The following is a 12,098-nucleotide window of genomic DNA, read 5'->3' on the forward strand; positions in this document are numbered from 1 at the left end:
GCCCCCTGTATAATAGGGAGTAGAGGAAGTTATATCCTTTCAAAAAACGGTGCCCTCAAAAAAGGCTTTTAAAAATTTGATTGTGGCGTATTTATATGTACATATATAGATACCTTCAATATACCGTTTTTGCTACAAACCCTCATCAAAGGACCTCTGGTGCACATCCAGAAGTGAGTGATGCCAGATTGATTTTTATTTTGCAATGGATAATTAGGGCAGGGTTGCATTTAGTATCGTAAGTCGAAATGTTGCCACAAAGTTTGCGAAACTACAAATGCCGCCACATTACTCCCTGCCTAGACGAAACTGCCGATATCGTAAAGGAAAGTTTATATGCCTACCAGAACGCGTAGACGAAGCTGCGGCTACTGGCTGCGCGGACTCTGGTAAACGCTTAATACAGAGGCTCTTGAGAGCAGCATCACCAAGTGTATTGCCTGCGACGCGCCTCATCTCGAAGAAATGTTGGTGCTTGCCATTGGTGGCTTTGGCAGTCTCCCGTACACTACGGCAGTGGATGTAGGGGGTGCCATTGTTTCTCCAGGATTAGGCGAAAGAGTTTGAGATGCTCCTGGTTCTGCTCCGTTTTTCACCATTTTACTCTTACCTCAAATGGCTGCTTGTGTGCATGTGCTTGCCGATCACGTCGGGCTCACCAGCTTGGAGGTTTTATGTCGAGTTTACCTCACAAAGAAATCGTTTAAAAAACCAAACAGGAGCTTAGTGGTTTATTTGATAATTACGAGTTAATAGTTCGTGTTTTGTATTCAGGCAAGCACGTCCAAATCCGATGACATCCAGAACGAAAGAAGAGAAGATGAACAATTTGAGTGATGCCATATTGATTTTTATTTTTCAACTGGAAAATTAGCGCAGAGTTGCATTTAGTATCCAAAGTCGAATTGTTGCCACGAAGTTTGCGAAAGTACAAATTTGAAAATATATACCAAGAAATTGGCCTATGTATTGACCATATTTCAGAAAATATCACGCTCAAAGTAACCCGTAATGCTACTGTATTTTCATTTAGACACTATGTTATGTAAGGTTGGTATTTTTAAATAAAACTGAGTTAGATAAAACCATAAAATTTAGCCTGTCACATAAATCTGACCCTGGTCTATACGAAAACATATTTACTATAAACCAGTGTTACAAATATGTCACAGTTTTAAAACAATTACTTTTGTCATGAGTTTGAGTTTCCGAGATGAGAATTGGCATTAAAAACCCACAGCACTCGACAAAAACAAATAAATTTCTACCACGCAAATCTACAAAGTTTTATCTGGCATGGCCTTTAGGGTAGGGCTGCCAGACATCCCGGTTTTCCGGGACATATCCCGGTTTTAGACTATTTGTCCTGCTGTCCCGGTCCAACCTTAAAATGTCCCGGGTTTCGTTTAAGTGTCCCGGTTTTCGATTTGATTGCACAAATTTTGAATAAAAATGACTACACTGAGAGAAAAAAAGCCTTGTAATATTGAGAAAAATTTTGTGAATTTACTGGGGGAAATAACGCATAGTAAACATGAATATTTTTTATTTGATTATCGTTTTAAAATGTTCGTATATAAAAACAAAACTTTCATACCACGAACACGTGGTTTTGAATCAAACTGAACATTTGTATGCACATTTACATGTCTGGCTGTAGCTGAGTGCACGAAGATGCTTGCCACAATTTACTAATTTCCAGAGCGTCAGGGTTCAAATCCCATTACAGGCAGCATGGAATTTAAATATTTTTTTTAACTTAATTATGAAAAAGCATCCGTTAAGTGCAAAGCCCTTCATTTTAATATTGGCGTAGGTATTTGATTTGAATATTTCTAAACTAAATACTAAAATTTGTATACTTAAATTTATTACGTTGGGTTGGTGCTCTTTCATATGCGAATTTTTTTTTTAAATTTAGCACGTTTTGCGCAAGCAATAGTTGATGATTAATATAAGTATGTACCTAAATACGTTAAAATGACATGTACAGAGTTTTACAATTATATTAAGCAAAGGCCAGAAGTTTTGAAACAAGTTCACAGCAACGGAACAAATGACTGATATCTTAATGTTACCTTGTATTTAATTTTTTTTCTTTCCTGAAACCTAGATTACTTATAAGTACCGTACAAAATTATTGGCTCGGAGACTATTTCATCAGATCACAATTTCTAATCAGATCTTTTAGAAAAATTTTGAAAATGTAGCTTTTAAGCCAATTAGTAAAGTGCAGGTCTGAAGTTACCAGAAAATTTCGTTGATTTTTTGCAACTATTTATTTTTTGCGGACAGTGTCTTCTACATACAAAAAAATGTCGAACATAGTTTGTATGGAAGAAACTCTCAGTAAAAACAATACCAAAAATCAACTAAATTTTTTTGGGCTGCGAAACTTCATTTTAAAAATTTGTATAAAAAAGTCTGAATAGAAAGTTGCGAATTTGTATGCAAATTTATTGCATTTTCCCGAGTTTTGCACAAAGTTTAGTAATTTTATTTTTATGTTTTCTGATGTATTTAGTATAAACTGTATTTTTATAAGGAACAAAAAAGGTACATGCATTGTGAAAAATTCTCTGTGCTTTAGTTGTGATAAATTGTTTTGTTTTGCTGGTGTACGTTGTAATGATCTCATGTTTTTATGTTTTTGTTTTTGTTTGTCAAAATAAAATTTTACTACATCCTTTAGTAAGTAATTTTTGTCGAAACGAAAGGGAAGGGAGCGAGAGGCCTTTCCCACCCTTAAGTGTCCCGGTTTGGCAACAGAGATATCTGGCAGCCCTACTTTAGGGTGATGAATGATGTAGTGAAAAAGTAGCCTAATTATGGTATGTATAAAAACTTATTTCAGGAACTTAGAAATAGTTGAAGGGCCGTGACGTAGTTAATCCGGCCCTGCCTATCCATAACAACACAAACCTCGTTTCATTTTCGCCGCATATACGGTAACTTAGGGAACCGCTACAGAAGCAACTGATTTTTTTAAGTTTTTTGTTTTTCCCACTTTGTATGAATAAATATTTCAAATCATAAATTTTCATTTGTCTATTTTGAATTTATTTGACATTTAAATCATTTCGAGAGAGTGTACTTAAAATGCTAGCAAACGTCAAAAAACCTTATGGCGGAGAAATTGAACGAGAGGTTGTACCTTTAAATGTTTTTGTCATGGTAGCCAAAAATACGAAAAATTTAAAATGTTGTTTTTTTAATAACATTTGAAATATTTTGATCTATGTTTGACAATTCAGTCGCAGTCCAAAAGAGACAACTGTCGAAATCACTTCTACGTTGTTGAATATGCCTTGCTAACGACTATTTGAGAAAAAGTAAATACATAATTCACAACAAAAAATAGATGTTATACACTTTTAACAATTTATATGAATCCATGACGACGGCTGAGCTGATGCTGTTGAAATTGGTCATTGCAATCATATTTAATTTTCCATAGCTCATTATCATCTGCCATCCGAATAATTGCAGTAACCATGATACGCCAAAGTTCGATGGCCTCGTTGGCGTTCATTAATATTAAATTGGCAATATTGACATAGAAACTCGAATAAGAGTGGCAATATAGCTTCTAGCGTAGGCAGGGAAAGAAGAAGTAGCATAGCAGATGACTTGGCTGCTGATGAAGAGCCGCCATCTTTAAGTTGATTATCTGAAATAAACAAAAACAACTCTAAATTAGGAACATAAGAGCAACTAATAAGTATCTTAATGAGAATATGGACCGAAGAGTATGAATTACAAATAGCCACAAATATGAAATGAAATAACTAAATAATAATAAGTAGGTAATATTGTTCTCATTTTCGTTGTTGGTGTTTCGGTGACGGTAAATCGTTCCACAGTACATCACAGAAAATATTGCTTTAAAACATTATAATCATAAATTTGTTAATATATAATATATTTAGTTATAAAAGTAAAGTCTATAATTTACCTCCGAATGCTTTGTCGCGCAATCTTGATTTTGTGACTACCGTTTCTCGTGACTCGAGCACAGGTATCTTCTGAGGTTTTTCATATGTAGCAGTTTCCTCACTGCTTTGCCAATATAAAGAAGATATTCGTGAAACACACTGTAAAATATCAACAAAACGGACATTTAATCAGCCAAAAGAAGAGAGTGGGGTTTCAAATGTAATATAATGCTATTAAAAAAAAATTAAATTGTCTACCCTAATACGTCGCTTTCGAGGCATATATTCAGAAGAAAGCTAAACCCAACGGTGAATGTGAAAGCAGATCATATTTTAAATAAACATGTTGCTATAGAATTTAATTATTTTAGTTTGTTACAATTCAAATATATATGCATAGGTACCCAGCAAAAAATCGGTAATCGCTTTTAGTCGTAACGTGTTCTAGAATGCATTGCCTTATAATGTGTTTTAATTTTTTCGCTTCTTTTGAGCATTTCCGGTAATGCATAGTAGAATTTCCTACAATACTTATTGAAATGAAACTTCTTAGGCGGCGGTATCGCAAAAACGGAGAGTGAAATTTTTAAAACTGAAAATTTTACATGAGTAACAAAGAGGATATAGTATAAAGAAGGGGAGAAAAGAAAGAAAACGACGTATGACGGCTATACAAAGCGATAGCACAAACTAGAGATGGGCACAGGCCTAAATTTTCAGGCCCGGCCCGGCACGAGTGCAAAATCAACTTTCAAAAACACGCACGAGCCCGCACGTTAAGAATTTTAGAGAGACCCGGCCCGGCACGTCGGGACACGTCCCAGCCCGGAAATAAAGAGCCAACTTTTATTGTATGTATACTTATGTACATATTTTTAATTTTGTGTTTATGAATGTATATTTACTTAAGCAAATCAATTATTTACATCAAAGATTTTTATAACATATTTTCTGGGAACTAAAAAAGTGGAAGGTATTTTATGTACAGATATGTAAACAAAACTACTAAGTATCTTACTTTTTCTATCGGTTTCCAATTATTTCTTTTTTTGCTTTTCTCTTATCAAAAGAGGTTTAAATATGAACTTTTTTTTATAAAAACAAAAGCTTAAGTAAATTTGTGGTATTAGCAACGGGCTTTTTCGTGCTTATTCGTGCTTTTATGAAATTTTACTGAACGCCCATGCACGCACGAGTTCTTGCTGACAGCAAATATTCCGGACCGTACCCGCGGGCTTACGCAGGGGCCCGGCCCGTGCCCATCTCTAGCACAAACATCTTCAACGCGCATGCATACGAGTACCTACATACATACATATGTATGTTTGAATGCACGTACTACATATATACCCGGCCCCAAACTAGTCAGGAAAAAAACAAGTTTACAACTAGAATTTCCTGACTGAAACCGAATTAGTTCGAAAATGACCCGACTTGTACCAAGTACAAAACGATTTATTCATCTCCCGTTTTATTTGACTTCGACAATAAAGTACACAAAATATTATAACTTTTATTTGGATATATTGGAAGCCATTAAAGCGAGTACGAATTCAATTATACCAGACCTGTTAAATAATGATTAATATCCAATGATTATTAATTAAAACGTGTTTTTTGTCAATCAACAAGCCAAACTATAGACAAAAATTAAGAATATTTAATAACTGCTTGAATTACTAATTTTTTTTATTCTTATCCAAATCTCAAATTTTAAACATTAATTATTACTTTTATAACATTTTAAAAAGAATAGACTGAAATGTGCAAAAGTTAATGAATTTAATTTGTTTTAATGAAAACTTTTATTTTCATTTAGTTCACTCAAAAATTAACTAAAGTATTCATTTTATTTTTACCTAAAAGTTTTCTTTTGCATATTCAATATTAAATATTAAAAAAGATAAAAATATAGCATTTATTATACCTGAAAGCTTTTATTTTAATAACATTTAATGAAAAATGCATTTAAATTTATGTTCGAAAGTTTGAAATATTTATGTACATATTTATTTTTGCTTTTAATATACTCAACAAATTTAACACTAATTATTGGCAAATCTAAGGCTGCTACACTCAGAGAAAAGTTGCGGGCTAAAATCAAGCTGTGTCGTACTTGATTTAAGAACTGCATAATTTAAGAAAACAAATTTAAATTTAAGTTTTCCCAATCTTAAATCAAGATATAAATAAGAACGGTAAGCTTAAAACAAGATAAAAATCTCAAAACTAGATAAAAGCATCTTGATTTAAGAATCAAATTCCTGATTTTCAAGGGCATTCTTTATTCAAGAATGACATTCTTGATTTTAGAATATTTCAAGAGTAAAATTCTTTATTTGAGAGTGTTCGTTCTTAAAACAAGTTTATCGCACTTAAATTAATCCGAAGCATTTTCAAAATAAAAATAACACTTTCAGTGTTCGTTTCTTTCGGTTTTGCTATTCTTTTAAGAGTGCGCACTTGGTATAAAATATTAAAAGTGAAAAGTGTTTAAACTGAGTACAATGGAAGGTTTTGAAATAGTTAATATTGTGCCATTAGAAAATTCAAATGCTATTGCGCCTTTGCATAATAGTAATGAAAGTTTCCCAGGAAGTTGGATGGCTGTAGCTATCGAACCAGTTGTGCCTGCCGAAGAAAATTGTTTAAATGCTCTGGAGAAAGAAACTATTGAAAGTGGATCGAGCTACGCTGTGCAGTCTTTCCAAAAGCAAAGTTGTGTTGTACCAATGGGAAATGCGAATGCTGTTGTGCCTTTGCATCTGGAAAATGAACCACTTGAGCATTTTGACAAGAATCAGGACGACGAAAGTTTGAGGCAACTACTGAAAGAATTCAATTTAGAATCTGTTTATGAATATTTAAAGGGTAAGTATTTTGTTCGCGATATGTAAGTGCTATGCATTTTTACATTTTAGATATGTATATTTTAGCCGCAGATGTGACATATAGAAGCTTAAAGTACATGCAAAAGAAGACATGAAGGAAGCTATTCCCCCGCTAGGGCTGCGCATGGAGTTTCGTGAGAAATTGTTTGCTTGGAAGAAAAAGCAGGTGAAAATTTTTGTATTGATGACAATTTAGATAAAGGCAAATTTTTAATATGGTTTTCAATAGTTTGGAATAGATGAAGAAACCATGTCAATGCCATCAAAAGTGGAAGAGTGGCTGAATACTGTGAAAGCCCCAACGTACACTTCCCTTACCTCTTCATCAACAAATGTGTCAATGTGTGGAAAATTGCTGAATAAAAATCTGAGTTTTATTCTAAATGAAACGTCAAAGGGGTAAAATATTCTCGAATTTTACAAGCAAAAGCAAAATTTAACCAACGAACAGAGGAATGAATTGATAAACATCATAGTAGAAGAAGTAATCAGCAGTAATGTTACTCTCCGAGCGCACGACTTTCCCGTATTAATTAATGAAATTGTTGGTATTTTCCCGAATGAAAAAGCCGTTGAGGTTAGTCCAGCCTTTATTTCCTACAATAAATATACCAACAATATTTTTCCTTTTTCCCTCAGGAGTACTATTTTATACCTAGAAATGGACGAAAAAATCCAAGCGGTAAGCTGTACGCTAAGTACAAAAACAGAAGGTCAAAAAAACATAAACTCACCATCGCAGATACTGAAAACAATGACTCCGATAAACTTTCTTCTACCGAACATTTCCGATCTAACAGTGCCCTCGTATCTGAAGTTGACAGATCAACTCTTCTGGCGTTTAAAACGTATTTGAGCAGGGATAGCTCTAATTGGAATGAAGTACGCGACAAATGGAAATTAACTTATGGAATACGTCAGCAGGATTTAAATGAAATGGAAAGCATTGATTTTTTAAAGTCTTGGCCCAAATTATCTGATTCCAGAGCACCGGAGTTGGTAAACGATTGTTCAATAACTGTAAACCTTCCATTTTTAGTTACATACATATAATTTGTACGTATTTAAATCTATTTTTAGATCAAAATTGATTTTGATATGATGTACCCAACAAAAGGACAACTAATGTACTCAAAATGGGAAGATTTTATGATCATACTTCATCTGTATTACGAAAAACAAATTCACAATGATTTTTGTAGGCAGCAGTTTCCTAACGCCAAATTAACCGACAATAAAAGTAAGTATCTAAGTCATATCTGTAGTAGATAGTCCAGTTTTAGAATAGATTTATATAGCAGATAATCGACACTCGAGTACTATTTAAATATTTATCGTAATTTTTTATCTTTAGATGCTCAGGATTATATATCAACTATACTCCTTAACGCAGTGCTGCCTTCCCCAGCTCGATTCAGAAATCACTCAGGAAAACTTAACAAAAAGGCAACTTTGGTGGATGCAGAGGAAAGTTTTGCTTTGAGACTGACGTCTATTAATAATTACCAACGGAAAATTGACGAAATGCTCAGCAAATACTACTCAGCTGGATTGACTGTACAGCCCTTTATTTTGGTAGAAGGGCTATCTGATGAAGATATCAAAAGGTTCTATGTTTATTTTGAGAAGACTTTATATAAATTTGCTTCATATCTCGAAAGCTTAGACGTGTGCTTCAAAATTTTCCAAGTCTTTAATTTAAAATATCCTGATACGTGTCAGTTGCCATAGGTTTTTATACAACAATTTTTTTATGAAATTAATACTCCTTTTGACGTTAAATCCTCAAATATTACTTGTCTTCTTAATTTCATCACCAACAACTAAATAAAAGTACTTAGTTAAAAATGTATATTTGCTTTGAATGCTCACACAAATTTTTAGGTGCACGTCTTCTAATCCGTCACTTCAAAGTCGATCACTTTAAATCTACAAAGCTTCTAAAACTCAAATGTGTACAAAATCAATGTAACCAAACTTTTTCTAATTTTACGTATTTTCGCATACATTTGGAAAATCAACATCCAGTTGAAGAAAATTTTGATAATTGTAACGCTTTATCACAATGCACAACGTCCTATTCATTAATCGATAAAAGTGACAGAAAATTTTTCGTTTGATGTTATGCACGATATATATGAAGGCGTTTGCATATACGATATGTGCAATATACTAGTAGCATTAATAAGTGAGCAAGTCATTACCCTAGACGATATAAATAGCAGAAAAACACTTTTTCAATTCGGTGAAACAGAAAGCGGAAATATTTCCGTACAATTATCGATTGGAAGACTAAAGACATTTAACTCAAAAATGACTGCCAGCGAAATAGGATGTTTCATTCATTTTCTGCCACTAATAATAGGCGATCTTATTCCTATTGGTAATAAGCACTGGGAACTTTTTACAATATTATTGGAAATCGTCGACTTTTTGTTTGAGCCATCATATCGATACGATGAATTAAATAATTTTCAAAATTTAGTTAAAACACATCACTCAGTCTATACGAAACTTTATGGGCCACTTAAGCCAAAACACCGTTTTCTTGTTCATTACGCTACGGCGATAAAAAAATGTGGTCCATTGAAATATATATGGAGTATGCGTTTTGAGGCTAAGCATAAGGAGGCAAAACTGTATTTGAATAATATTACTTCTAGAGTAAATCCTCCTCGATCGTTAGCAATCAAATCCGGAATTAAATTTTCATGTTTTTTGTTAGACCATGAGAACTCTTTTGAACCAGTTTTTAGTTTTAAGTCATCGAAAATTGTTGATTTAGGGCAATTAGATTATTTTTCTAGAATAATTTCTATATTAGATATAGATATTACTAGTGTTGAAGTTATTGACGAACTTACTTATAAATGTACACTTTATAAAAGTAACTACTTTTTAGCAATTGAAAAAAACAATCTTGAGATTTTTAAAATAAAACATTTTTACATTAAAAAATAAAATATTTATGTTATATGTTATCAAATAAATGTAAAAGGTTTTCATAACCATTTTCAGTCATATGAAATTGATTCTAGACTAAGTGAAGAAACAGAAAATGTTCATATTATAAATATTTGTAACTTTACCAGCCCACCTTTACATGTATATTATATAAATAATGGCAAAGCCTTCATCAGACTGAAACATATTTAATAAGAATTACATATACATACATATGTGAATTTTCCTCTTCTTAAGAATTTTTGAATAAAAATGCAATGCATCGAAAATACTTTTGTTTTGCAATTTTGGTTTGGGGGGACAAATGCTTTCGAATTTCGAATTTCGAAAAGTGAGAAATCAAGAATAAATATTCTTAAAATGAAGCTTAACATTCTTAAAATAAGATTAGACATTCTAAAATCAATCATGAGTTGTGCTTAAAATAAGTTTTTATAAGCTTATTTCAAAAGTGCAAAACTCTTAAAATAAGATTTTTATTCTCAAAATTAGAACGAAGTAATCTAAAAAATATCGTTCTAAAATTAAGAATATATTCTTTATTTCAGCATTTTCAAGCTTAGCAGACTTTCATGACGTTTTCGGCTTATTTTAAACCCGTTTGACTTAAATTTAGCTTGTTTTTTCCCTGAGTGTAAATAAAAATGTGTGATATATTAAAGTGTACTTAATCAAAAGTTTTATACCCGAGCGCACTTGTGCACAAGGGTACATTAATTTTGTTAACATAACGGTTGTTTGTAACAGCCAAAACCAATCGAGATAGATATAGACAAATGTATACATACATAAATGCTCAGAATGAATAGAGAAGTCGATTAAGCCATGTCTGTCTGTCCGTCCGTCCGTGTACACGATAACTCGAGCAAAAATTGAGATATCTCAACGAAATTTGGTATGTAGGTTTCCATTAATCCAAGATAGGTGAAATCGGTCTGTAACCACGCCCACTTCCCATATAACGGTAATTTCCAGAAATACGAAAACTGCGATATTTTAGTAACTACTGAAGATAATTCACTCAAAACTGATATTTACAATAATTTTTAGACGAAAAATAAGAATATTATAAATTTTTGGAAAATGGGCGTAGCCACGCCCACTTATGGTTACATGTGTATATCTTGGTAACCGCTGCACCAATTTCTTCCAAACTTGGCATAGTTGTTGGCCTTCGCATAACATACCAAATGGCCGACAATTTTTAAAATCGCTCAATAACCACGCCTACTTCCCATATAACGGTAATTTTCAGAAATACGAAAACTGCGATATTTAAGTAACTACTGGAGATTATCTCAAAATTGATATTTATAATAAGTTTTAGACGAAAAACAATAATATTATAAATTTTTGGAAAATGGGCGTAGCCACGCCCACTTATGGTTACATGTGTATATCTTGGTAACCGCTGCACCAATTTCTTCCAAACTTGGCACAGTTGTTGGCCTTGGTACAGCATAAAAAACCGCCGAAACTTTTTAAAATCGGACAATAACCACGCCCACATCCCATATAGGTAACGGTAATTTCCAGAAATACGAAAACTGCGATATCTTAGTAACTACTGAAGATAATTTACTCAACATTGATATTTACAATACTTTTCAGACGAAAAATAAGAATATTATAAATTTTTGGACAATGGGCGTAGCCACGCTGACTTATGGTTACATGTGTATATCTTGGTAACCGCTGCACCAAACTTGGCACAGTTGTTGGCCTTGGTACAGCATACTAAATGGCCGAAAATTTAAAAGATCGGACAAAACCACGCCCACATCCCATATAACGGTAATTTAGAGAAATACAAAATCTTCGATAAATCAGTAAATATTAAAGCTAAGTTATTCAAAATTGACATTTGCAACAATTCTTTGCCAAGAAATACATTTATGGTAAAATTTTGGAAAATGGGCGTGGCACCACCCACTCATGATATATGTATATCGGTAACCGTTCTACCAATCTATTGTTAAGTTTGGTTCTTGATTCATTTCCCTTTTTAGTATTTTTGACTTTTGGCTTTTAAGCGAGCCACGCTAAAAGGATGATGGCCTCAAGGCCTATTTTTATTGATGAGACAAGTTAGAAAAACGAGGCAATGCTGCCGATTCTTGATTCAAAACAAGTCTGTTTATTTAAGTGCACAAACACTGCTTTTATAATAAATTTTACATTTCTCCTTAAATCTAAGACACTCCCACTTTTCAGTTACTTTTCCAACATTTTCATATTGTGACCAATCATAATTTAATTTGTTTGTAGTTTTGCATTTTCTAAATGTTCTTGTAGTAAAGTCTCATTG

General features: G+C 33.0%; 1 protein-coding gene across 1 annotated transcript in view; it reads right to left on the reverse strand.

Moving 5' to 3' along the window:
• Window positions 1-3,037: 3,037 nt before the first annotated feature.
• Window positions 3,038-12,098, reverse strand: part of LOC118749376 — a gene marked incomplete in the record, with an annotated part of 482,497 nt that continues 473,436 nt past the window's right edge. The window contains 2 exon segments of the mRNA XM_036484175.1: window positions 3,038-3,670; window positions 3,956-4,094. Of these exon segments, the coding sequence (XP_036340068.1) occupies window positions 3,465-3,670; window positions 3,956-4,094 (345 nt within the window).

Source organism: Rhagoletis pomonella, unplaced genomic scaffold (assembly GCF_013731165.1).
Source record: "Rhagoletis pomonella isolate Grant_MI unplaced genomic scaffold, Rhpom_1.0 Rhpom_scaffold_00015, whole genome shotgun sequence".
Taxonomy (NCBI): Eukaryota; Metazoa; Arthropoda; class Insecta; order Diptera; family Tephritidae; genus Rhagoletis; species Rhagoletis pomonella.